General features: G+C 46.0%; 1 protein-coding gene across 1 annotated transcript in view; it reads right to left on the bottom strand.

Moving 5' to 3' along the window:
* The window catches only part of LOC138677048 (serine protease HTRA1-like), a 72,091-nt gene extending 54,318 nt beyond the window's left edge, over window positions 1-17,773 (bottom strand). The window contains exon 1 of the mRNA XM_069766867.1: window positions 16,862-17,773. Coding sequence (XP_069622968.1) covers window positions 16,862-17,303 — 442 coding nt within the window. The 5' untranslated portion in view covers window positions 17,304-17,773. The remainder of the gene's footprint in view (window positions 1-16,861) is intronic.
* Window positions 17,774-24,056: the final 6,283 nt, after the last annotated feature.

Genomic DNA, 24,056 nt, shown 5'->3' with positions numbered 1-24,056 from the left:
TTCTTCTCCTAAGTTTAAGCCTCGGTTTATTGGTCCTTATAAAATTTCTGAAATTATTAATCCGGTGTCTTTTCGTTTGGCTCTTCCAGCCTCTTTTGCCATTCATAATGTTTTCCATAGATCTTTGTTGCGGAGATATGTGGTGCCCGTTGTTCCCTCGGTTGACCCTCCTGCCCCGGTGTTGGTTGAGGGAGAGTTGGAATATGAGGTTGAGAAGATTTTGGATTCTCGTTTTTCGAGGCGGAGGCTTCAGTATCTTGTCAAGTGGAAGGGTTATGGCCAGGAGGATAATTCTTGGGTTGTTGCCTCCGATGTCCATGCCACCGATTTGGTTCGTGCTTTTCATTTGGCTCGTCCTGATCGGTTATCCCATATGAGGCTCACAAAAACATCCTTTAAGGTTACCATTTGATGTATTGTTACCCGGATGATGAGAACTTAACATTAGGGACATCTTAGAAAATATTAGAAGTAAATCACTGCTTACCCATTCTGAGTTAAAGTGCCACTGCAAGGAACGCCCCGACGCGCGTTTCGCCCACGTGCTTTCTCAAGGGGAGTTCTCATCATCCGGGTAACAATACATCAAATAGTAACCTTAAAGGATGCTTTTGTGAGCCTCATATGGGATAAGTATTGATATATACCAAACGTACAATGCTAGGTGATAGGTGCTGATAAGTTACCAATGCTATATATATTTTGAGATCCTCACATGGTATGATATGTATTTTAGATGAATTTTTCAATAAACTTTATTGATTTTATATTGTCTGTGTTGTAGTGGTCTGTGAGTACTCTGTACTCATTTTTTGGTTGTATAGTATATTTGTCCACTATCTTTTTGATTTTTGGGGATATTTATTGACGGAGAAGTAGGCATAGCTGAGACTAGTTATTTATGCTTTTAATATCTGTATTTTGATGAAGAGTACTTGTAGTATAAATTTGATTTTTCTTATGGGGGGTGCATAAAGGAGTTATTATTAAGTTCTAAGGGGGCATCATTAATTTTAAAAGGATCTGTCTGCACGTTATGTTTAAAAAGAGACATTCAAGCGTCATTATATGTTTTAAAGGGGCGCTCGGAGATGATTGGTACTGGGTTGGGAGGCGCAGTAGTTGACTTGTCTTGGGCGCCGTCAACCCACCCCCAAATAACATGACATATCATGATGGGTCAGATCGGGAATAAAATACGTCTCGGGCATTTTCTTTTCCTAACACGCACATGCACCAGGAGTCTGTATATTACAGGTTTCCCTCAGATTCCCCTCATGAGCTCAGCCAGCATGTTCTCGCATGACACTGACTCACAAACACACACTCACAGGTATTTACCCCGGAGAAAGATGCCTGTCGCCTCCAGCTACCACACACACGATCAACACATCTAGCTCCTGCGGCACGCTTCCTTACCAACACTGATGCACATTTCCAAGAAAAGAGATTCCCTCCCTGAACTTGAGGTACCCATGTAGAAAATACTATAGAAATGATGGCAATTCTCCAGAATGTTCTATGGAGAGGAGAAACCGCAGCAGGTGCTGAGGGAGCTGACGTCACCACACCCTAACCCCTGAGGGAGTCCAAAGGTCAAGCGATACGTTAGAACACACAAATGTTGCATGGTTGGGGCCCCTTTTATGGATTTTACATTAGGATCAAGAAACTTCAAGTTTTGCCTCTGATAATATGAGTGTCTACCCTGACTAACAACATCAGGAAATAATTCATCACGAATCTCCAAAATTTAGGATATAGAGTTCATAGTAAAAATTATTAATTTGTACAGGATTGACAAAACATGACTGATTTCTTCCAGAAACAGCGCCACGCTTTTCTTCAGGTTGTGCCTGGTATTGCAGCTTGGCTCTACTGTAGTGAATGAGGTTGAGCTGAAATATCACACACAGATGTTGGACAACCTCTTCCTGACATCCATTGTGTATGTCCGGTGCGGGTGTGAGGAGCGGGCTCAGGTGCTGAGCCCACTCTATATGCGGCAGAGTTATACATCCAGCACCTGCCTCTAACAGCAGCAAACAGGGCTGCCTCCGATCGCTGCTGTTTAACCATTTGGATGCTGCAGGTCACTGACATTGTCACTTAAATTGTCCGCTTGCTGATTGCGATTGTTGATGTGTTGGCAGCATGCATCGTTTTGCAGAAAAAACGCATCCTGCAAAGTTGTCTGCAGGATGCGTTTTCTCTCCATAGGCTTGTATTAGCGACGCATTGTGACGCATTGCCACACGTCGCAACCATCGTGCGACGGTTGCGTCGTGTTGTGGCGGACCGTCAGCACCAAAAAACGATGCGTGTAACGTTTTTTGGTGCGTTGTGTTCGCCATTTCCAACTGCGCATGTGCGGCCGGAACTCCGCCCCCTCCTCCCCGGAGCTCACAATGGGGCAGCGGATGTGTTGTAAAACTGCATCCGCTGCCCCCGTTGTGCTGCGCTATCACAGCATGCGTCTGTACGTCGCCACGACGCATTGCGTCGTATGACGCTAGTGTGAAAGTAGCCTAAGACCTCCGTCACTGCCATTTTGGGCCTCCTGTGAAGTTTAGCCGTCTGCTACGCTATATACTTGTAAGTATTCGGACAGAAATCCGAGAGTGGACCCTCTGGGTCGTGACTCTAGAGCCCCCGGGGTCGAGCGGACCAGATGGAATCACCCCCTATACAGGGAGTGTTAGGAGCAGGACCTCGGGGGAATGGAGACACAACAGCTAGAGCCAAAGGGACGACCCAAAATAAAGAAGGAAACCACAGGCTATAAGGATGGCAGGGAATAATAGGAAAACAAGACTTAACTGAAAGAATGTCTGGAACACGGAACGGCAGGACTCAGCAGGAACACGGACCGGCAGGATACAACAGGAACACGGACTGGCGGGATACAGCAGGAACACGGACAGGCAGGATACAGCAGGAACACGGGCTGGCAGGACACAGCAGGAACACGGACTGGCAGGACACAGCAGGAACACGGACTGGCAGGATACAGCAGGAACACGGACTGGCAGAATACAGCAGGAACACGGGCTGGCAGGACACAGCAGGAACACGGACTGGCAGGATACAGCAGGAACACGGACTGGCAGGATACAGCAGGAACACGGGCTGGCAGGACACAGCAGGAACACGGACTGGCAGGATACAGCAGGAACACGGACTGGCAGAATACAGCAGGAACACGGACAGGCAGGATACAGCAGGAACACGGACTGGCAGAATACAGCAGGAACACGGACTGGGAGGATACAGCAGGAACACGGACTGGCAGGATACAGCAGGAACACGGACTGGCAGGATACAACAGGAACACGGACTGGCAGGATACAGAGACAAAGCAAGGACTGGGCTGAGAAAAGACACTGGTACAGGGGAGCCTAGGGCATAGGGACACTGACGGCAGACAGTGCACCTACAAAGCAAAGGCGTCTTACCTAGGAAGACGCCGGGAAGAAATACCCGATGGGCGCCGCCATGTTGGGGCGGAGCCACCGGGTCGCGACCTCCCAGAAGGCTCAGCGACGGGGGAGATGCGACCGCGCATGCGCGAAGAGACCAGACGCCGAGAGCCGGCGAAGGAGGAGGCAGAGCGGCGCGGGACAGGATCGTGAGCGCGCCGAGGGATGGGAGAAGCCGGGTAAGTATGTGCGGGCGTGACAGTACCCCCCTCCTTAGTCCCCCTCCTTTTAAGGTTGGAAAGGAATCTTTTCATGATAAGGGGAGCGTTGATGTTCTCTCGGGGCTCCCAGGACCTCTCCTCAGGGCCAAATCCCTCCCAATCAATCAAAAAATAAGTTTTACCCCTAACTACTTTTTTGGCAAGAATATCTTTAACATTAAAGATTCCATCAGAAGTACAGAGCTGAGGAGAGGAAGAGGTAGCGGAGTGAAAACAATTAAAGACTGCGGGTTTAAGAAGAGACACATGGAAGGCATTGGGGATGCGCAAAGAGGCAGGTAGCTTCAACTTATAAGAGACATCATTAATGCGACTCAAGATAGGAAAAGGACCAATGTAGCGAGGACCCAGTTTGTAAGAGGGAATTTTAAGCTTGATATAGCGAGAGGAGAGCCAAACTTTATCACCCGGAGAATATGGCGGAGCATCCAAACGCTTCTTGTCAGCAAACCTTTTCATATTAAGGCTAGCTTTCTCAAGAGCCACTTTGTTCTCATTCCAAATCGTAGAGAATTCCCGGGACAAGAAATCCGCTGCCGGTACCCCCGAGGAAAGAGAAACAGGAAGAGGAATGTTCGGATGTTGACCATAGACTACGAAAAAGGGAGATTTGGAGGAAGACTCGCTGGGAAGATTGTTGTAAGAGAATTCAGCCCAAGGGAGAAGAGAGACCCAGTCATCTTGGTGTGCATTGGTGAAGTGTCGCAGATATGTAGTCAGAACTTCATTAACTCGCTCCACTTGTCCGTTGGACTGAGGGTGATAGGCGGAAGAGAAGTCCAAGTTAACCTTTAATAGACTGCAGAGAGCTCTCCAAAAACGTGAGGTAAATTGTACTCCACGGTCTGAGACAATATGATGTGGAAAACCATGAAGGCGGAAGACTTGGTGTAAAAAGATCTTTGCCAACTCAGGAGCGGAAGGCAGACCAGGCAAAGCGATGAAGTGAGCCATTTTAGAGAACCGATCTACAACAACCAAGATGACAGAGCAATTCAAGGAAGAAGGTAGATCAGTGATGAAGTCCATAGCGATATGACTCCATGGAACGGAAGGCACAGGCAGAGGATGCAGGAGACCGGAGGGAAGCTGCCTAGGGACTTTATTTTTAGCACAAGAAGGACAAGAAGCGATGAATTTGGTGACGTCTTGACGGAGAGATGGCCACCAGTAGTGCCGAGAGATAAGAGACAGTGTCTTCTTGACTCCTACATGTCCTGCAATTTTGGAGGAGTGACCCCAACGTAAAACTCTCTCCTTGTCTTGATTAGCCACAAGAGTCTTGCCAGGAGGAGTAGGAATCACTCTTAGAGGAGCAAGAGTGACGATCCTCGCAGGATCAATGATGTGAGCCGGAGAATCCTCCATGTCCTGAGGTTGAAAGGATCTCGAAAGAGCATCTGCTTTGACATTCTTATTTCCAGGTCGGAAATGAAGTTCAAACTCAAATCGTCCGAAGAATAAAGACCATCTGGCTTGTCGTGGATTTAGTCTTTGGGCAGACTGAATATAGGCCAGATTCTTGTGGTCAGTGTAAATGATGAATGGATGAAGAGACCCTTCAAGAAGATAACGCCATTCTTCCAAGGCTAGCTTGATAGCCAATAGCTCCTTATCCCCTATAGAGTAGTTACGCTCAGGAGCGGAAAAAGTTTTAGAAAAGAAACCACAGGTCACCAAACGTCCGGACGAAGATCTTTGCAAAAGTACTGCTCCAGCTCCAATAGAAGATGCGTCGACCTCAAGGACAAACGGTCTATTAGCATCAGGACGATGAAGCACAGGGGCCATAGCGAAACTTTGTTTAAGGGACAAAAAAGACTCTTCAGCCTCAGGGGTCCAAAGGCTGGAATTGACTCCCTTGCGAACTAGGGCAGAGATAGGCTTGGTCATGGAAGAAAAATGAGGAATAAATTGTCTATAGTAGTTGGGAAAGCCAAGAAAACGTTGGATTGCTTTTGTTCCAAGAGGACGAGGCCAATTCAGGACAGCAGAAACCTTCTCTGGATCCATCTCTAAGCCAGATCTTGAGACAATATACCCAAGGAAAGGAAGAGAGGACTGTTCAAAGACGCACTTTTCAATCTTAGCGAAGAGATGATTCTCTCTTAGCCTTTGCAGGACTCGGCGGACATCTCGCCTGTGAGTGGAGAGATCCGGAGAGAAGATGAGGATGTCGTCAAGGTAAACCACGACTGAGGAGTAGAGAAGATCCCGAAATACATCGTTCACAAATTCCTGGAAAACCGCGGGGTCGTTGCAGAGACCAAACGGCATAACCAAGTATTCGTAGTGACCGTCACGAGTATTGAAGGCGGTCTCCCACTCATCGCCTGCACGAATACGAACCAGATTGTATGCGCCACGTAGATCTAATTTGGTAAAGATTTGCGCACCCCGAAGACGGTCGAAGAGTTCCGGAATGAGTGGCAGAGGATATTTGTTCTTCACCGTGATGTTGTTTAGGCCTCGATAATCAATGCAGGGACGGAGGGAACCGTCTTTCTTCTTCACGAAAAAAAACCCTGCTCCGGCCGGAGAAGAAGACTTGCGGATGAAACCTTTAGCAAGATTTTCTTGAATGTACTCAGACATAGCTTGAGTCTCAGCAGGAGAGAGAGGATAGATTCTGCCCCTGGGCGGGTTAGTTCCAGGCACGAGATCTATGGGACAATCATAGAGACGGTGAGGCGGAAGCTCCTCAGCCTCCTTCTTGTTGAAGACATCAGAAAAAGCGCTGTAGACAGAGGGTAAGGCGGGAAAGGAAGAAGAAGGAGAAGAATTAGAGGAATATCCCACAGGACGCACCGGCAGCAGACAACGTTCCCGACAAAGCTCACCCCAGCGCAAGATATTACCATTGCGCCAATCTAAAATGGGCTCGTGGCTCCGTAACCAAGGAAGACCTAAGAGCATAGGATGAGACAGACCCGCTAAAACATAAAATGCAATTCTCTCCTTGTGCAGAGCCCCAACCTGAAGTTCCACCTCAAGTGTCACTTGAGTAATGGTCTCCTGTAAAGGTTTACCATCCACAGATGCTAGAATCACAGGAGCCTCTAAGGTTCTGACTGGAACGGAGAATTTCAAAACCTCTTCCAACCTAATAAAATTCCCTGCAGCGCCCGAATCCACATACACATCCAGAGAAACGCCCTTGCCCGCAATATGCAAAAGAACGGACAAAGTAAGGGGTTGAGAGGAATCACACACACCTAGGGAGGCCTCTCTTACCTGACCTAGGCGGAGGAGTTTTCCGGACGTTCAGGGCAAGAGCGCAATAAATGAGCAGCACTTCCGCAGTAAAAACATAACCCCTGAGTGCGCCTCTCTTTACGACGTTGTTCGGACATTTTAAGACGGTCCACTTGCATAGGTTCCGGTGCGGACGCCTGAGAGGAGGTTCTAGGCTGTGGACTGAGTGGCTTACGGGTGGCAGAAGAAGGACGAAGAGACCTCCGCTCGCGAGCGCGTTCTTGGAACCGAAGGTCAATACGGGTCGCTAAGGAAATTAATTCCTCCAAAACCGTAGGGGTGTCCCGACCAGCTAACTCATCCTTTATGCGCCCAGAGACACCCCGCCAGAAAGCACCCACCAACGCCTCATTGTTCCAGCCCAAGTCAGAGGAGAGGGTGCGGAACTGAATAGCGTACTGGCCTACGGATAACGATCCCTGATGGAGAGAGAATAGGGCTTCAGTTGTAGAGGCCAGTCGTCCAGGTTCGTCAAAGACAAGACGGAAAGTCTCCAAAAATTCAGACAACCGGGAGACTAGGGGATCGTCTCGCTCCCAGAGTGGATTAACCCATGCCAAGGCGTCACCCTCTAGATGGGAAATCAAAAACGCAACTTTGGACCGATCCGTCGGGTAATGCTGGGGCACAAGCTCAAAGTGAAGACGGCATTGGTTTAGAAATCCTCGGCAGGACTTAGGATCCCCATTGTACCGAGGCGGTTTAGCCAAGCGGGGTGGAGGGTGGGAAGCAGGAGCAGACGTAGAAGAGGCTGTCTGGATGGAAAGCAGCCGATCGTCAATAGAAGACATATAACTAAGTATATGGGCCTGGGTGTCACGCTGCTGAGCTAACTCTTGCTGTAAGCCAATGAGTAGAGCGGCGTTGCCAGGATCGGAGGACTGGAGCGTGGACAAACGAGAATCCATAGCCTTCATAAAGGACATCATACGGGACTGATTCTCCCGCAAAAAGAGTAGCTCTTTTTGCGTAGCAGAGGCCCCAGCGGGGTCCATGGCCTTTGCTTCCTGTAAGTATTCGGACAGAAATCCGAGAGTGGACCCTCAGGGTCGTGACTCTAGAGCCCCCGGGGTCGAGCGGACCAGATGGAATCACCCCCTATACAGGGAGTGTTAGGAGCAGGACCTCGGGGGAATGGAGACACAACAGCTAGAGCCAAAGGGACGACCCAAAATAAAGAAGGAAACCACAGGCTATAAGGATGGCAGGGAATAATAGGAAAACAAGACTTAACTGAAAGAATGTCTGGAACACGGAACGGCAGGACTCAGCAGGAACACGGACCGGCAGGATACAACAGGAACACGGACTGGCGGGATACAGCAGGAACACGGACTGGCAGGATACAGCAGGAACACGGGCTGGCAGGACACAGCAGGAACACGGACTGGCAGGATACAACAGGAACACGGACTGGCAGAATACAGCAGGAACACGGACAGGCAGGATACAGCAGGAACACGGACTGGCAGAATACAGCAGGAACACGGACTGGGAGGATACAGCAGGAACACGGACTGGCAGGATACAGCAGGAACACGGACTGGCAGGATACAACAGGAACACGGACTGGCAGGATACAGAGACAAAGCAAGGACTGGGCTGAGAAAAGACACTGGTACAGGGGAGCCTAGGGCATAGGGACACTGACGGCAGACAGTGCACCTACAAAGCAAAGGCGTCTTACCTAGGAAGACGCCGGGAAGAAATACCCGATGGGCGCCGCCATGTTGGGGCGGAGCCACCGGGTCGCGACCTCCCAGAAGGCTCAGCGACGGGGGAGACGCGACCGCGCATGCGCGAAGAGACCAGACGCCGAGAGCCGGCGAAGGAGGAGGCAGAGCGGCGCGGGACAGGATCGTGAGCGCGCCGAGGGATGGGAGAAGCCGGGTAAGTATGTGCGGGCGTGACAATACTGTATACTTTGGTAGTACAGATTCATGTCGCCTATAGGGAGGACCATACAAAATAGTATATACTGTAAACTGAAAAAGAAAGTTTTAAAAAAAAAGTTTAAAAAAAGTAATGATTTTTTTGTACTGCCACAGCGATAAAAGTCTGATCTATAAAAATATTACATTATTTTATATCGAAAAGCAAAAGAAAAAAATGCAACACAAGGTGATCAAAATACCGAAAATGGTACCAATATTTCAGTTTTAATTTACGTCACTTTTGTAGCATAAATTGATTAATTTGTTGAGCCGACTTAGCCATGCTCTGTCCATGAGCCATGGCCGACCCATGATGGGGTCTAAACAGTTTACAGCTAGTGATGTACATTAGATAGCTTTTGGCGCATGAATACTCAATTTCTCAATTTGAAAATGGAAAAAAAAAACGTTTCCAGACTCTGGACTTATTCTCCTCTAAGAACAAATATCATTAACAATGCCCAATCCTTATCTCCGTCACTTGCCATCCTGCGAGCAGAGGCGTTCCGCTAATAGTGGCATGCTATAGGGCCCGTGAGATGGGGGGAACCTGGCTTCACATTTTCAACAGTACTGGCATCCAATACAGTGGAAAGCAATGATGGAACAGCTAGCCATCAACTCCCTGTGTGTCTGAACTCTGACATGTCGGCACAGCAGATGCGATGACATTACTACGTCATGCCCACTGTGCCGAGCTTCAGAAGACACACATTGCAGAGACCAGAGCAACAGGAAAAAGGCGAGTATTTTTTAAAATCAATCAGTATGCCCATCATACTGTTCCTAGGGGGATGTGGGGCCATCATACTGTGTGTATGGAGATGTCGGACAATCACACTGTGTGTAGTGGCATGTGGGGCCATCATACTGTGTGAAGGGGCATGTGGGGCCATTATACTGTGTGTAGGGAGCTGTGGGGCCATCATACTTTGTGTATAGGCATGTGGGGCCATCATACTGTGTGTAGGAGCATGTGGGGCCATCATACTGTGTGTAGGGAGCTGTGGGGCCATCATACTTTGTGTAGGGGCATGTGGGGCCATCATACTGTGTGTAGGGGCATGTGGGGCCATCATACTGTGTGTAGGGAGATGAGGGGCCATCATACTGTGTGTAGGGAGCTGTGGGGCCATCATACTGTGTGTAGGGGCATGTGGGGCCATCATACTGTATGTAGGAGCATGTGGGGCCATCATACTGTGTTTAGGGGCATGTGGGGCCATCATACTGTGTGTAGGGGCATGTGGGGCCATCATACTGTGTGTAGGGGCATGTGGGGCCATCATACTGTATGTAGGGGCATGTGGGGCCATTATACTGTGTGCAGGGGCATGTGGGGCCATTATACTGTGTGTAGGGAGCTGTGGGGCAATAATACTGTGTGTAGGGGCATGTGGGACCATCATACTGTGTGTAGGGGCATGTCGGGCCATCATACTGTGTGTAGGGGGATGAAGGGCCATCCTACTGTGTGTAGGGGGATGTGGGACCATGATAATGCGTGGGGAGCTTTTGGGGTCATCAACTGCATGTGGGGGGAAGTGGGAATGATCAAACTGTGTGTGGGGATGTGTGGATTATCATACTGTTTGGACTCTGATGTGGGAGACATTATACGATGTGGATGGTTATGTGGGGGTGATCGTGCTGTGTGAGGATTAATATATTGTGTGGGGCTGTGTGGGGGCCATTGTACTGTGTGGATAGCTGTATGGAGGCCATTAGAGTGTGAAGGGCTATGTGGGGGCGATCATACTATATTGGGCGATCATACAGTGTGGAGGGCTGTGTGTGGGTTATTACATTGTGTGGAGTGTTTGGTGGGCCAATATACTGTATTTTGAGACTATGGCTGCAATTATACTGTATTTTGGGACTTTGAGGGCCATCATACTGTGTTGTGGGACTATGGGGTCAGGATACTGTGTTGTAGGACTGTTGGGGTCATGATATGTGTTGTGGGACTTTCATTATGTGTGTTGGGAAACTGTGGAGACATCATGGTGTTGGGGGTTATCGTAGTGGATGAGTAGTTGTTTTTTTAAATTAATGAGTATGGGCCTGTCATTCTATGTGTGCGTACATATTGTGACGCCACCATACTGTGTGTAGAAGGATGTGAGGCCGTCATACTGTGTTTAGGGGGATGTGGAGAGCTTTTGGGGTCATCAACTCTATGTGGGTTACTCTGCAGGTTAATAGCTTTATGATAGTTTCTGGCCACAGTACTGAAAGTGCAGCACCCGGGAGAAAATGAACTTTATTTCTCCGAAGGGCTGCCGGCTTTCAGTCATAGAGGTGTGTCCAGGACAATTACAACCACAGCTCACAGCACTGATAGTTGTGGCTCTAAGCTCGCCCCAGCAGTGACTGACAGATATCTCTGCACTGTAGAGCTCTCTGTCAGTTATGAAATGAGTCAATTAAGAATTGAAAAGAAAATGGCAAAATTGTAAGAAATTTATCAAAATGGTGCTGATGCCAATATATAATTGGGACTGGTTCATTAAAATAGTCTGTAAGAAAACCTGTCTTTGTTTCCTTTTTCTTGCTTTATAGTGCAGCTCTGCTTTCAAGATTGGCTTCTATGTACAAGCTCAGCATGAAGTCAGTCTGTATTTCCATTACAGGATAGACCGACAGATAATAATGTAGAGTTATACTATATAGAATAAAATTTTTGCACACACGTCTTAATCATTGAATTGAGATTTTCCATTCAGTCCTATTACCCCAGTATATAACTTCCAACACCTCGCCCCCAGTGTATAACCTCTGGGCCCATTGCCCCTGGTATATAACCTCCGGCCCCATTGCCCCCGGTGTATAACCTCCGGCCCCATTGCCCCCCGGTGTATAACATTGTGCCCCATTGGCCCCAGTGTATAGCATCCGGCTGTCGCCCCAATGTATAACATCCGGCCCCATTTCCCCCCGGTGTATAACCTCCGGCCCTATTGCCTCCGGTGTATAACATCTGGCCCTATTGCCTCCGGTGTATAACCTCCGGCCCTATTGCCTCCGGTGTATAACATCTGGCCCCATTGCCCCCGGTGTATAATATCCGGCTATCGAACCCAGTGTATAACATTCGGCCACATTGCCCCAGGTGTATAACATCCGGCCCCATTGCCCCATGGTGTATAACATCCAGCTATCGCCCCCAGTGTATAACATTCTGTCCCATTGCCCCTAGTGTATAGCATCCGGCTACCTTGGCGCTGGTGAATAACATTCGGCCCCTCGGCCCTGGTGTATAACATCCGTACCCCCATCATGCTGTCTCCCTTTACTAAAATGTGTCAAAATGGCTGGTGGTAAAAAGCTCACTGATACCAGATGGTCTTGTAATAGGAGCCACCAGGGTAACATATCAGTCTCTGCCATTTTTTCATTCCTAAATCTTCTCCCATCATCTGTGAGTGATATTATTGAGAAGCGGAACTCAGCCATGAAGTGAAGACCCCGTAACAATGCCAAGCGTCGGATGGAGTGGTGTAAAGCCTCCACCACTGGACTCTAGAACAGAAGAAACGTGTTCTGTACAGTGATGGATTACAGTTCTCCATCTGGCTTCTGATGGACAACTCTAGGTTTGGTGAACACCAGGAAAACGTTACCTGCCTTACGACATTGTGCCCCTTAATTTCAGTGAAGGGAAGTCTTAATCCTTCAGCAGAAGACATTGTGGGCAATTGTATCTTCCAACTTTGTGGGAACAGTTTTAGGAAGACCCATTTTCTGTTCCCAGTGCACAAAGCAAAGTCCACAATGACGTGGTTGGGGTTAGGGGTGTAACGATGATCCACATTCAGCTGAAATGTATTGTGGCGCAGAGTCCCCCTTGGTCCCTGCGCTGCAATACACTATTCCGGCCAATCAGAGGGGTCCAGGATAGACGACGTTATACCAAGAAAGGGAGATGTTATACCAGGATGGACAACATTATTCCAGGAAAAGGGGAAATTATACCAGGATGGGAGACATTATTACTGGAAGGGGCCCAGGATTGGGGAAATTATACCAGGAAAAGTCCCAGGATGGAGGACATTATACCTGGAAGTAATGATGAGTGAGTATACTCGTTATTTGGGTCTCCTCGAGCATGCTCGTGTGATCTCTGAGTATTTGGATGTTGGCCGCTGCTGCACGATTTGCTACTGCTAGACAGGCTGAACACGTGAGAATACCCTAACAAAGAGGCAACCCCCACATGTATTCAAGCTGTCTAGCAGTCATAAATGACGCAGCTGCCACGACGAAAACTTAATCTCCGAGCACTAACAAATACTTGGAGACCACCCGAGCGTGCTCGGGGAAACCCGAGTAACAAGTATACTCGCCCATCACTACCTGGAAGGGGTCCAGCATGGGGGACATTATTACGGAAAGGGGCTAGGATGGAGGACATTATTACAGGAAAGGGACCAGGATGAGGGCATTATTACACGAAAGTGACCAGGATGGGGGACATTATTACAGGAAAGGGACTCATGATGGGGGACATTATTAGTGGAAGGGCCAAGATCGGGGACATTATTACAAGATGGGAGACAATGCTTTACAAGATTATCTGACGAACATGCAGTTACTTGGAGGCCCAGAATGGACGACATTATACCAAGAAAGGGAGACGTTATACCAGGAAGAGGCCAAGGATGAACAACATTGTACCAAGAAAGAGAGAAATTTCACCAGAATGAGGATTATTACTGGAAGAGGCCCAGGATTGGGGACATTATACTATGAAAAGGCCCATGATGGAGGACATTGTACCTGGAAGGGGTGCATGATGGTTAGGATGGAGGACATTATTACAGGAAAAGGACCAGGTTGGGGGACATTATTACAGGAAAGGGACCAGAATGGGGGACATTAAGACAGGGAAGAGACACATGATGGGGGACATTAATAGAAGAAGGGGCCAGGATTGGGGATATGGGGCCCAGGTCCAAATTTTGCATCTGGGCCCATTTGAATCTAGTGTGTTGGAGAAGATAGGACAATTTCAGTCCTGATTTCTGGCAAGTGAGCTCTTATTTGGGGGCGTTTTACTGCATATTGTTTTAATATTCCCACAGTTCACACTCAGCTGAGATATGGGGTGCTTTATGTTAGAGTCTTCACACTTTTTGCCCGGGTTTGACACATAGTGGATAGGAAATCTTATTCCTTAGCCATGTATTATAGGATTATAGGGTGAATATTAAAATAAAGGAGAATGAAGGAGAATGAATACTGTAGAGGGAAGATATTTAAAAGGGGTAGTCACATGACTAGGAAACACCAGCAAAGCCATTGATAATAGTCAACGGCCAACCATAAAGCGGAGATTACAAGAGATGGCTTTCAGATAGCTGCTGACTTATTTTTTCTAACTGTGGTCAAAGATTACATTGCTTGGAACCCTGTTGGACCCCAGTGGCACTTGCTGCCGATTTGCTGCAGATATTTTCCATCTGTGTTCGTCCTAAATATCTTCTTGACAGACTCTATAGGTTGTTGTCCCTCCTTTGCATTGTCACCCGCCCCGCTTATGTTTCCTGGAAAAACCCTGATATCTACTTTATTATTTTAACGCAACATATATATACAGTTAGGGCCAGGAATATTTGGACAGTGACACAAGTTTTGTTATTTTAGCTGTTTACAAAAACATGTTCAGAAATACAATTATATATATAATATGGGCTGAAAGTGCACACTCCCAGCTGCAATATGATAGTTTCCACATCCAAATCGGAGAAAGGGTTTAGGAATCATAGCTCTGTAATGCATAGCGTCCTCTTTTTCAAGGGACCAAAAGTAATTGGACAATGGACTCTAAGGGCTGCAATTAACTCTGAAGGCGTCTCCCTCATTAACCTGTAATCAATGAAGTAGTTAAAAGGTCAGGGGTGGATTCCAGGTGTGTGGTTTTGCATTTGGAAGCTGTTGCTGTGAGCAGACAACATGCGGTCAAAGGAACTCTCAATTGAGGTGAAGCAGAACATCCTGAGGCTGAAAAAAAGAAAAAATCCATCAGAGAGATAGCAGACATGCTTGGAGTAGCAAAATCAACAGTTGGGTACATTCTGAGAAAAAAGGAATTGACTGGTGAGCTTGGGAACTCAAAAAGGCCTGGGCGTCCACGGATGACAACAGTGGTGGATGATCGCCGCATACTTAATTTGGTGAAGAAGAACCCGTTCACAACATCAACTGAAGTCCAGAACACTCTCAGTGAAGTAGGTGTATCTGTCTCTAAGTCAACAGTAAAGAGAAGACTCCATGACAGTAAATACGAAGGGTTCACATCTAGATGCAAATCATTCATCAATACCAAAAATAGACAGGCCAGAGTTAAATTTGCAGAAAAACACCTCAAGAAGCCAGCTCAGTTCTGGAAAAGTATTCTATGGACAGATGAGACAAAGATCAACCTGTACCAGAATGATGGGAAGAAAAAAGTTTGGAGAAGAAAGGGAACGGCACATGATCCAAGGCACACCACATCCTCTGTAAAACATGGTGGAGGCAACGTGATGGCATGGGCATGCATGGCTTTCAATGGCACTGGGTCACTTGTGTTTATTGATGACATAAGAGCAGACAAGAGTAGCCGGATGAATTCTGAAGTGTACCGGGATATACTTTCAGCCCAGATTCAGCCAAATGCTGCAAAGTTGATTGGACGGCGCTTCATAGTACAGATGGACAATGACCCCAAGCATACAGCCAAAGCTACCCAGGAGTTCATGAGTGCCAAAAAGTGGAACATTCTGCAATGGCCAAGTCAATCTCCAGATCTAAACCCAATTGAGCATGCATTTCACTTGCTCAAATCCAGACTTAAGACGGAAAGACCCACAAACAAGCAAGACCTGAAGGCTGCGGCTGTAAAGGCCTGGCAAAGCATTAAGAAGGAGGAAACCCAGCGTTTGGTGATGTCCATGGGTTCCAGACTTAAGGCAGTGATTGCCTCCAAAGGATTTGCAACAAAATATTGAAAATAAAAATATTTTGTTTGGGTTATGTTTATTTGTCCAATTACTTTTGACCTCCTAAAATGTGGAGTGTTTGTAAAGAAATGTGTACAATTCCTACATTTTCTATCAGATATTTTTGTTCAACCCTTCAAATTAAACGTTACAATCTGCACTTGAATTCTGTTGTAGAGGTTTCATTTCAAATCCAATGTGGTGGCATGCAGAGCCCAACTCGCGAAAATTGTGTCACTGTCCAAATATTTCTGGCCCTAACTGTATGATGATCAAAGCTTAATACTTTCATCCTCCCTCGGCTACAGATGTAGCACAGCCAAATCTAAAAGGGGTTGTCCACTTTTGTGCATGTATTTTGGAGCTGAAAATAATTTTTGCAATTGAATTTCATTAAAATTGTTGCACTTTGATGTGGTCTGTGATCATAAATCAGCTAAGACAAGTAAAACAGCTACAACCTCCCCATCACAATGTCATTAGAAGGCTCAGCGATGGATTCTCAGTTAACTCATTCCGCAGCCAGCAGTTGACAGTGCGACACAGAGGACTATAGCAGGCGAATTGTGCAAAATGTTTTCTGAAACCCAATTACAACAATTTTTGCTTTAGCCCCAATTAGATGCATTTAAGTAAAAAGAAAAATTGTCCTTAAAGGTGGATGAAGCCTATAAGTCTTTGGCTCCAAGTCATTATCTTATCTTAAAACTCAAAATGAAAAGCTTAAATAACGAGCTTGTCTCTGATACATCTATAGATGAGAGGAGCATCTTATTTTTGTAGTGTGGATTCACCTATAACGCATTGTGATGTTATAGATAGCATAATGATCAATGTAAAATGATAAACTAAAATTATAAACTCAGGATTATACCAGATTTTTGTATTTTTGGCCATGTAAAAAGAAAGAAAACTGGTGGAGATATTTATCTTACTTAGCCCAACGGATCACCCACCCACTGCATGTTCCCCCAAATACAGCTCCTTACCGGTATCACAAGGCCCCTTCTGGATGTGAATGGCAGGTGGCGAATTTTGCAGTCTTGCCCGTCTGTTCTCAGCTTTCAGGTGGCACAGGTTCCGGTAGGTCTTGCCATCACTTCCGCACACTGGTTCGCTGGTACTACAGACACATACTCCTGTTCTTCTCCTGGCGGTGCCTCCCACGCCAGGTAAGACACACTCCAGACCTTCTCCGCACGGAGATCCACCACGATGACCACAAGACTCTCCCTCGCCTGCCCCGCATACCGGGCAGCAACCGCATGAGTCTCTCACCTCTCCCGCCTGGCATGGGGCCTGTGGACGTGGGCATCGTGACAGCTCACATACTCGTGGGCAGTTAGATGCCTGACGACGGTAAATACGTGGAACAGAAGACGAGCAGAAGGAGAAGAGACATATGGAGACCAGTGTCCATAGAGGAGACATTTTCTTAGTTAGACCTGACCTACGGATCTCACCTTTGCCTCATCCACCTAATGGCCCACTCTTGGATCCTATACCTATAGTCTCGACTCATGAACTAAGTCTCTAGCCTGTGACCCAAAATCTGAGCCAAATGTTTGGACACCAATGGTGAAGATCTTTCCTTAAGGTCTCTTAAAGACTTGATAGACTTGTGTCTTTCTTCAACCCAACTATATACCAGGACTGGAACATTCACAGTCCTACAAATCTCCAATGATCTCCAGACGGAAAATGGCATCTACAATATTTCTATAAAAAGTTGTATCCTACGTCCTCCCAAGGTCTTTCCTTTCCTCCACTGCCCCCGTCTCCCTCCCTGCTATGAACACACCAGTCATTAGTGACAAACGCCCCTCTGTTCTGGCCCCAGGACATGTAATCTAGCAGTAGACCCAGCTCTGTGCCCTGTCTCCTCTCCTCATAGCCTGCGATGTGAGTAGAGCTGGAATCAATGGCTCAGCCCTCTGGTTAGGTGATGTTATTTCTATCAAGTCCCACCTCAGAATGAAGCCAGCCCCCAAATTCCAACCTCTATCGTCCCATCTCCCAGCATCATGCTGCAAATCTCAAAAAAAAAAAATGTGACTACATGGAGAAGGAGTTATGAGATTTTTGGGAAATTATTTACTGTAATGTCAAAGTATATGAAAAATTGAGAAGTGGCTACATGCAGTTTTGTAATCAGACGTCAATGATAGCAGCTTGTGTCAGGTGGCTGCTGCAAAGGCAAGTAAGATCCCGAGATGACGAGTTTATAGTTCTGCCACTTTACAAAAAGCTTGTCAGACTGCATATGGAGTATAAGGCTATGTCCACGCGTTGCGTTCTTTCAGCGTTTTTTTAATGCAAATTTTCAGCTTGCGTTTTTTTTTTATGCTTTTTTTAGGCAAATTTTCAGCTGCATTTTACAGTACCAGCAAAGTCAATGTGATTTCAGAAATCTCATGCACACACATTGTTTTTTTTTGTCCTCGGTATTTTGTGTAAAACCTTGGGTTTGGAGAATGGAGCATGATACTTCTTTCAGCGTTTTTTCAGTGTTTTTCTCTCTGTTCTCAAGAACTGAAGGATTTTAATTCTACTGTTTGCAGCTCATTGCTAAGGTTACGGCCACATTTGCAGTCTCAGAGTGGCCAGTTACCTAGACAAGGAGCTTTGCCGCCTCTGTGCTTTAGATTTAGAGCCAGCAAGCGCTACTCTGAAGTTGGATCACTCAGTCCCCTTGTGCTTTTCCGATATTGCAGCATGTGAGAGCGAGCGCAAAATTCGAATTCGAATTGGTTTCCTTTGTATTTTAGGCAACAACAAAATATATATTGTCTTTTTTTACATTTTACAAATTATAAAAAGGAAAATGGGCCGATGCTAAATTCTGGGCACCCTTGGAGATTTGTGTGCTGAGATAACTTTGACCAAGCTTTCAGACTGTATATGGCGCCATTAATTCCCCATTGGGGCTCACAATCTGCATTCTCTATTAGTCTTTGGATTGTAGGAAGAAACTGGACAACCAGAGGAGGAAACCCACGCAAACACGGGGAGAACATACAAACTCCTTGCAGATGTTGTCCTTGGTGGGATTTGAACCCAGGACCCCAGAGCTGCAAGGCTGCAGTGTTAACTACATATTACAATATTATCACAAAAACATCACTCATTAATTCCACTACACAAACTTCACTTTATGGCAAGACCATTTACTGACCAAATAATACCATAATTTGTAACTTGATAATTACCCCATACACCACTAGATAACTTCACAAAACACACTGTGGCTAAACTACACTACTAAACAAAATAAAACCACCATACTGGTATTTAATATTTACACCACAACCATAATTGATAATGTTTTCACCGATTGCAGTTTTCACATTCCTTGTTTTTCTCCACCTGGCCCAGACCTCAATTGCAGCCTCTTCTAGAAAGGTTTGCTGGGCACACATCTTTGACCCCATTCTTTCTTTCCCAGCACAACCGCACACATTACGTAGCCCCTGAATACTACTGACCCTTTTAATAAAAGGCACCCTATTGCCCAGTGCCAAAAATATTGTAGTGTAGTAAATAGCTCTGTACAAATATTGCCCCCTTTAAGGGGCTTACAGTGATTAGAGTAATAAATGTACCATTCAGATAGTAATAGTCTGCCCCATATATAGTGTCCCATGCCTTTGCAAATGATGCATCGAAACAGGAGGTTGTTGTGGCATTAAAAGAAAGAAAATCTTTACTTGCCCTTGCATCGCTCCCATCTAAACCATGCTTGCCAATAATACCTATTTTTCCTTTAAATCAGACCAGGAAAAGGCCCAGGCATAGCAAGACCATGCCTAAAAGTAGATATTTTGGGGTGTGTTCTCAGACTGTTGTGGGGTCGGGGCTTAATCATTGCAAATTTTGCATGTGGATATTGGCATGTATGTCTAAGTGCCAAGTGGGGTATGAGACCTCTGCCAGGTGGGTTATGAGACCTCTGCCAGGTGGGTTATGAGACCTCTGCCAGGTGGGGTATGAGACCTATCCCAGGTGGGGTATGAGACTTATGCCAGGTGGGGTATGAGACCTATGCCAAGTGGGGTATGAGACCTATGCCAGGTGGGGTATTAGACCTATGCTAGGTCGGGTATAAGACCTATGCCAGGTGGAGTATGAGACCTATGCCAGGTGGGGTATGAGACCTCTGCCAGGTGGGGTATGAGACCTATGCCAGGTGGGGCCCCATCTATGATGCTGTTAGATCAGCATTTAGGTCTCCAGTGTCCTCCTCCATATTATATAGGTTGTATTCTGTGGACTATTCCCTCTACAATCCATATTCACTACTTATAAACCTATGATCAGTTTATTATCATTTTACGCACACCAGGCATTAGGATTTTGGCTGTATCCCTTGAAATTCTATTGCCTACGGCATCAACTTCTTTAGTAGGGTCTCCTGAGGCTAGAAGAAAATCTATATTACATAGTTTAGTACATTCCTTACCGAATATCTGCATATATCCACAAATGTCATGTTCAGAGCAGGTGATAGAAAATTGTGCCTGAGGCTCAATGCAATCTGTAAGAGTGTATGTAGCCGATTCATCCAGTAGAAGATACGCTAGCGAAACCAAAAATGTACCACCCAATATAAAGCGAGAACTTAATATTCTAGTTGGAAATTGCTCTATATGTAGAGAGGGACAACTAGACCCAACAATTGTCAACCAACAACGGCTTTTTTCCCTGTTGGATTTTGACCTGCGAGCACATATTCTGAGGGAACCATCCACAATAAGTAGATCTCGGCTCTTAGATAGTTTCCCCATTGTCAACTCTGCAAAGAAAGATAGTAAAAATGCAACTGTGAGAAGTAGAAGCTCATGATCACCGGAACAGGATGAGTCTTCTTTCTTAACCGTCTTTCTTTCTTCCAGCCCTTCCCAATCTGATGTTCCAAGAATTATTTTGTGACATCCTTACAAGACCACAGTTTTAACCTAAAAACTATGCCTGAGAAGCCCTTAATAACAGCGGGCGCTGATGTACCCGATTCCCTCATTGTGGCCAAAAATTGTAATATAATATTCAAATATTGACTACTGATAATAGGAAGAACACCCCCAGCCACCTGTAACCAAATATTCCAATGTCTGCTATTATTTTCCTAAGTAGATGGAAAAACTTAAGTTCTTAACTAAAGTCACAAGTTCTTGCCCACCAACACCCACATGTGGTCCAGGCATACCTGTCCTTGCCAAGTGTGTTTCTAGACCCAGAACCAGAGCTGAGATTTATCCAGGTGCTCCTTGTTCTTAACAATTGCCCGGCTACTTAGTTGAGCTGTCTGTCCCAGATCACTGCCAGTCAAAAGCTTATGCTTTCTGGTGTGTGTTTACCTGAATCATGTGCTGTGAGTTCTGATCTACTGCTGCCTGATCTTTGGTCCGTGTTCTGACCACCCGTTTGTTATTGCCCCTTTCTTATCCAATATTTCTCTAGTATTCTGACCCTTGACTGTGACCTGACTTACGCCTTTGTCTTTATCCTTAGTTTACTACGTGCTCTCTTGGTACTGACCCCAGAACGTCTGACTTCTCTGCCTTATAGCCTGTCTGTGAGAAGTGACTAGCGTCACATTTTGACTGGCCAAATACTTTTTTTTCTCCTCACCGATGGATCCAGTTCATACTCTCTGTGATCATGTGGCGAATGTGACCCAGATGGTTCAGGATCTGTCCAGGGAACACAAAAGAAAAGAATCTTTACAATCCCAGCTGTACGGTCAGTTTTCTAGTACTATGGGGGTATGTGCACACGCTGCGGATTTTGCTGCGGATCCGCAGCGGATTTGACGCTGCGGATCCGCAGCAGTTTTCCCTAAGTTTACAGTAGCATGTAAACCTATGGGGAAAAAAACCCGCTGTGCACATGCTGCGGAAAAATCCGCGCGGAAAACGCTGCGGATTATTTTCCGCAGCATGTCCATTCTTTGTGCGGATTCCGCAACGGTTTTACAACTGCAGCAATAGGAAACTGCAGTTGAAAATCCGCAGTGGAATCCGCAGAAGAAACTGCAATAAAATACGCAGTGAAAACCACAGTGGTTTTGCACTGCGGATTTTCCAAATCCGCTGCGGAAAAATCCGCAGCAAAATCCGCAGCGTGGGCACATACCCTGAATGCTTCACAAAGCTCTCCACTATTGACTGTAGCAATGACTCCTGTACCTTCTGATGTGCAGTTGGTCTTCCCGGAACCAGTAGTGGCACTTCCTGACAAGTTTTGGGGGGAGAAGGATCAGTTTAGGGTATTCAGGGAGAGCCTCAAACTATTTTTTACCCTTACGACCCAGGTCTTCAGGGGATAAGTCCCAACAGGTGGGAATAATCATAATTCTATTGGGGGTCCTCAGATTTGGGCATACTCTTTGTACCCAATAGCCCCAGAATGGTCTTTCGTTGATGTTGAGGCCTTTTTTGACACCATAGGGATGATGTATGAGGAACCTGACAGCGTTCAGGTCGCAGAAGCAAAGATCATGAACCTGACACAGGAGGGCCACAACGCAATGGACTGCAATTATTTTCTTTGATAAATTAAATGGAGCGCTTCCTGTCGGCTCCAGTTTTGATTCAACTGATCTCCAGAAACCATTCATCATAGAGATGGATGCCTCAGAGGTTGGGGTAGGGACTGTTTTGTCTCAAGGTTCCAAAACTCTGACCAACTTGCGTCCATGTGCATTTTGCTCTAGGAAATTTTCATCTGATGAGAGAAATTATGATATTGGGAATCACGAGCTGCTCGCTGACAAGTTAGCTTTTGAAGAATGGAGACATATTTTGCAGGGAGCTATTCATCCGGTTACTGTGGAGACAGATTATAAAAATTTAGCTTATATTGAATCTGCTAAACGCTTAACCCCTAGACAGGCCAGATGGTCCTAATTTTTTTCTAGATTCAAGTTTTCCATCATGTTCAGACTGGGGTCTAAGAATGTTAGGGCTGACACTTTGTCACCCAGCCTTGATTCCGTTTCTCCTACAGAACCTCAATCCTCCATTCTTCCTCTAAGAATTGTGATTTCTATGGTATCATCAGAATTGGAAGCTGAAATTTGTGAGGTCCAGTCATTGGCCCCATCCGCTACTGCTGAATCTAAATTATTTTGTGCCTGTGTATCTTAGATTTCATCTATTGCATGAGTTTCATGGTTCCTTCTTAAGTGGTCACCGGGGGGTCACTGCTACACAGAAAGCTGTTGGCAGACTCTTTTGGTGGCCATCCATGCTTAACGATATTAAGGATTTTTGTATCTGCTTGTGAGATTTGTACACTTGCTAAAGTCTGTTATAACCGGCTGGCCGGGGAATTGGCTCCATTACCTGTTCAAGAAAGACCGTGGACTAATTTTTCCATGGATCTCATTACTGATTTGCCTTTTTCTGTTTGAAAAACTGTTATAGGGGTGCTAGTTGACCGATTCACTAAACAAGCTCACTTAGTTCAGTTATCTGGGTTACCTAATGCTGAAACACTTTCCAGGTGGTGAGATTGCATGATATTCCTTTGAACATTGCATCTGATAGGGGGTGCAATTTGTTTCTAAATTCTTGAGGGCGTGTTGTAGGAAATTATGGATTGATTTGTCATTTTCCTCTGCTTACCACTCAAACACACGATTAGACAGAGAGGACGAGTCAATTGTTAGAACAAATTTTAAGATGGTTTGTTGTGGCTCAACAGGTGGACTAGTCCTTATTTTTGCCTCATGCTGAGTTCGCCTTTAACAGTCAGGTCAATCAGTCCACTGGAACCTCGCCTTTCATTTGTAATGGTTTTCATCCTCACTTTGGTGAATTTTCTATGAGTTCTGGATGTCCTCGAGTAGAGGTGATCATTCAGAAACTTGGGGATGTTTTGGAGGGAGGTTCAGAGGACTATTTGGGTGGTTCAGTCTTGTCAATTGGTGATAAAGTTTGGTTATCGTCCAAAAATATTAGCCTAAAAGTAACTTTGGCGAAGTTGGGTCCTAAATTCATTGGCCACTAAGAGATTCTGGAGGTATTCAATCCATTATAACGACTCCAGAGCACATATTTAAACAAAGAAAAAAGGGGCAATTTTACACTAAATAGTAGAAGGAAGCCCCAACGCCTACACAAGAGGCAACCCACTCCATATTAACACTATAAACCGGAGAACCAGGAGTATAATGGGTATATC

Source organism: Ranitomeya imitator, chromosome 4, assembly GCF_032444005.1.
Source record: "Ranitomeya imitator isolate aRanImi1 chromosome 4, aRanImi1.pri, whole genome shotgun sequence".
Taxonomy (NCBI): Eukaryota; Metazoa; Chordata; class Amphibia; order Anura; family Dendrobatidae; genus Ranitomeya; species Ranitomeya imitator.
Note: the sequence above shows the minus strand (reverse complement) of the source record. Positions and strands in the feature narration are given on the sequence as shown.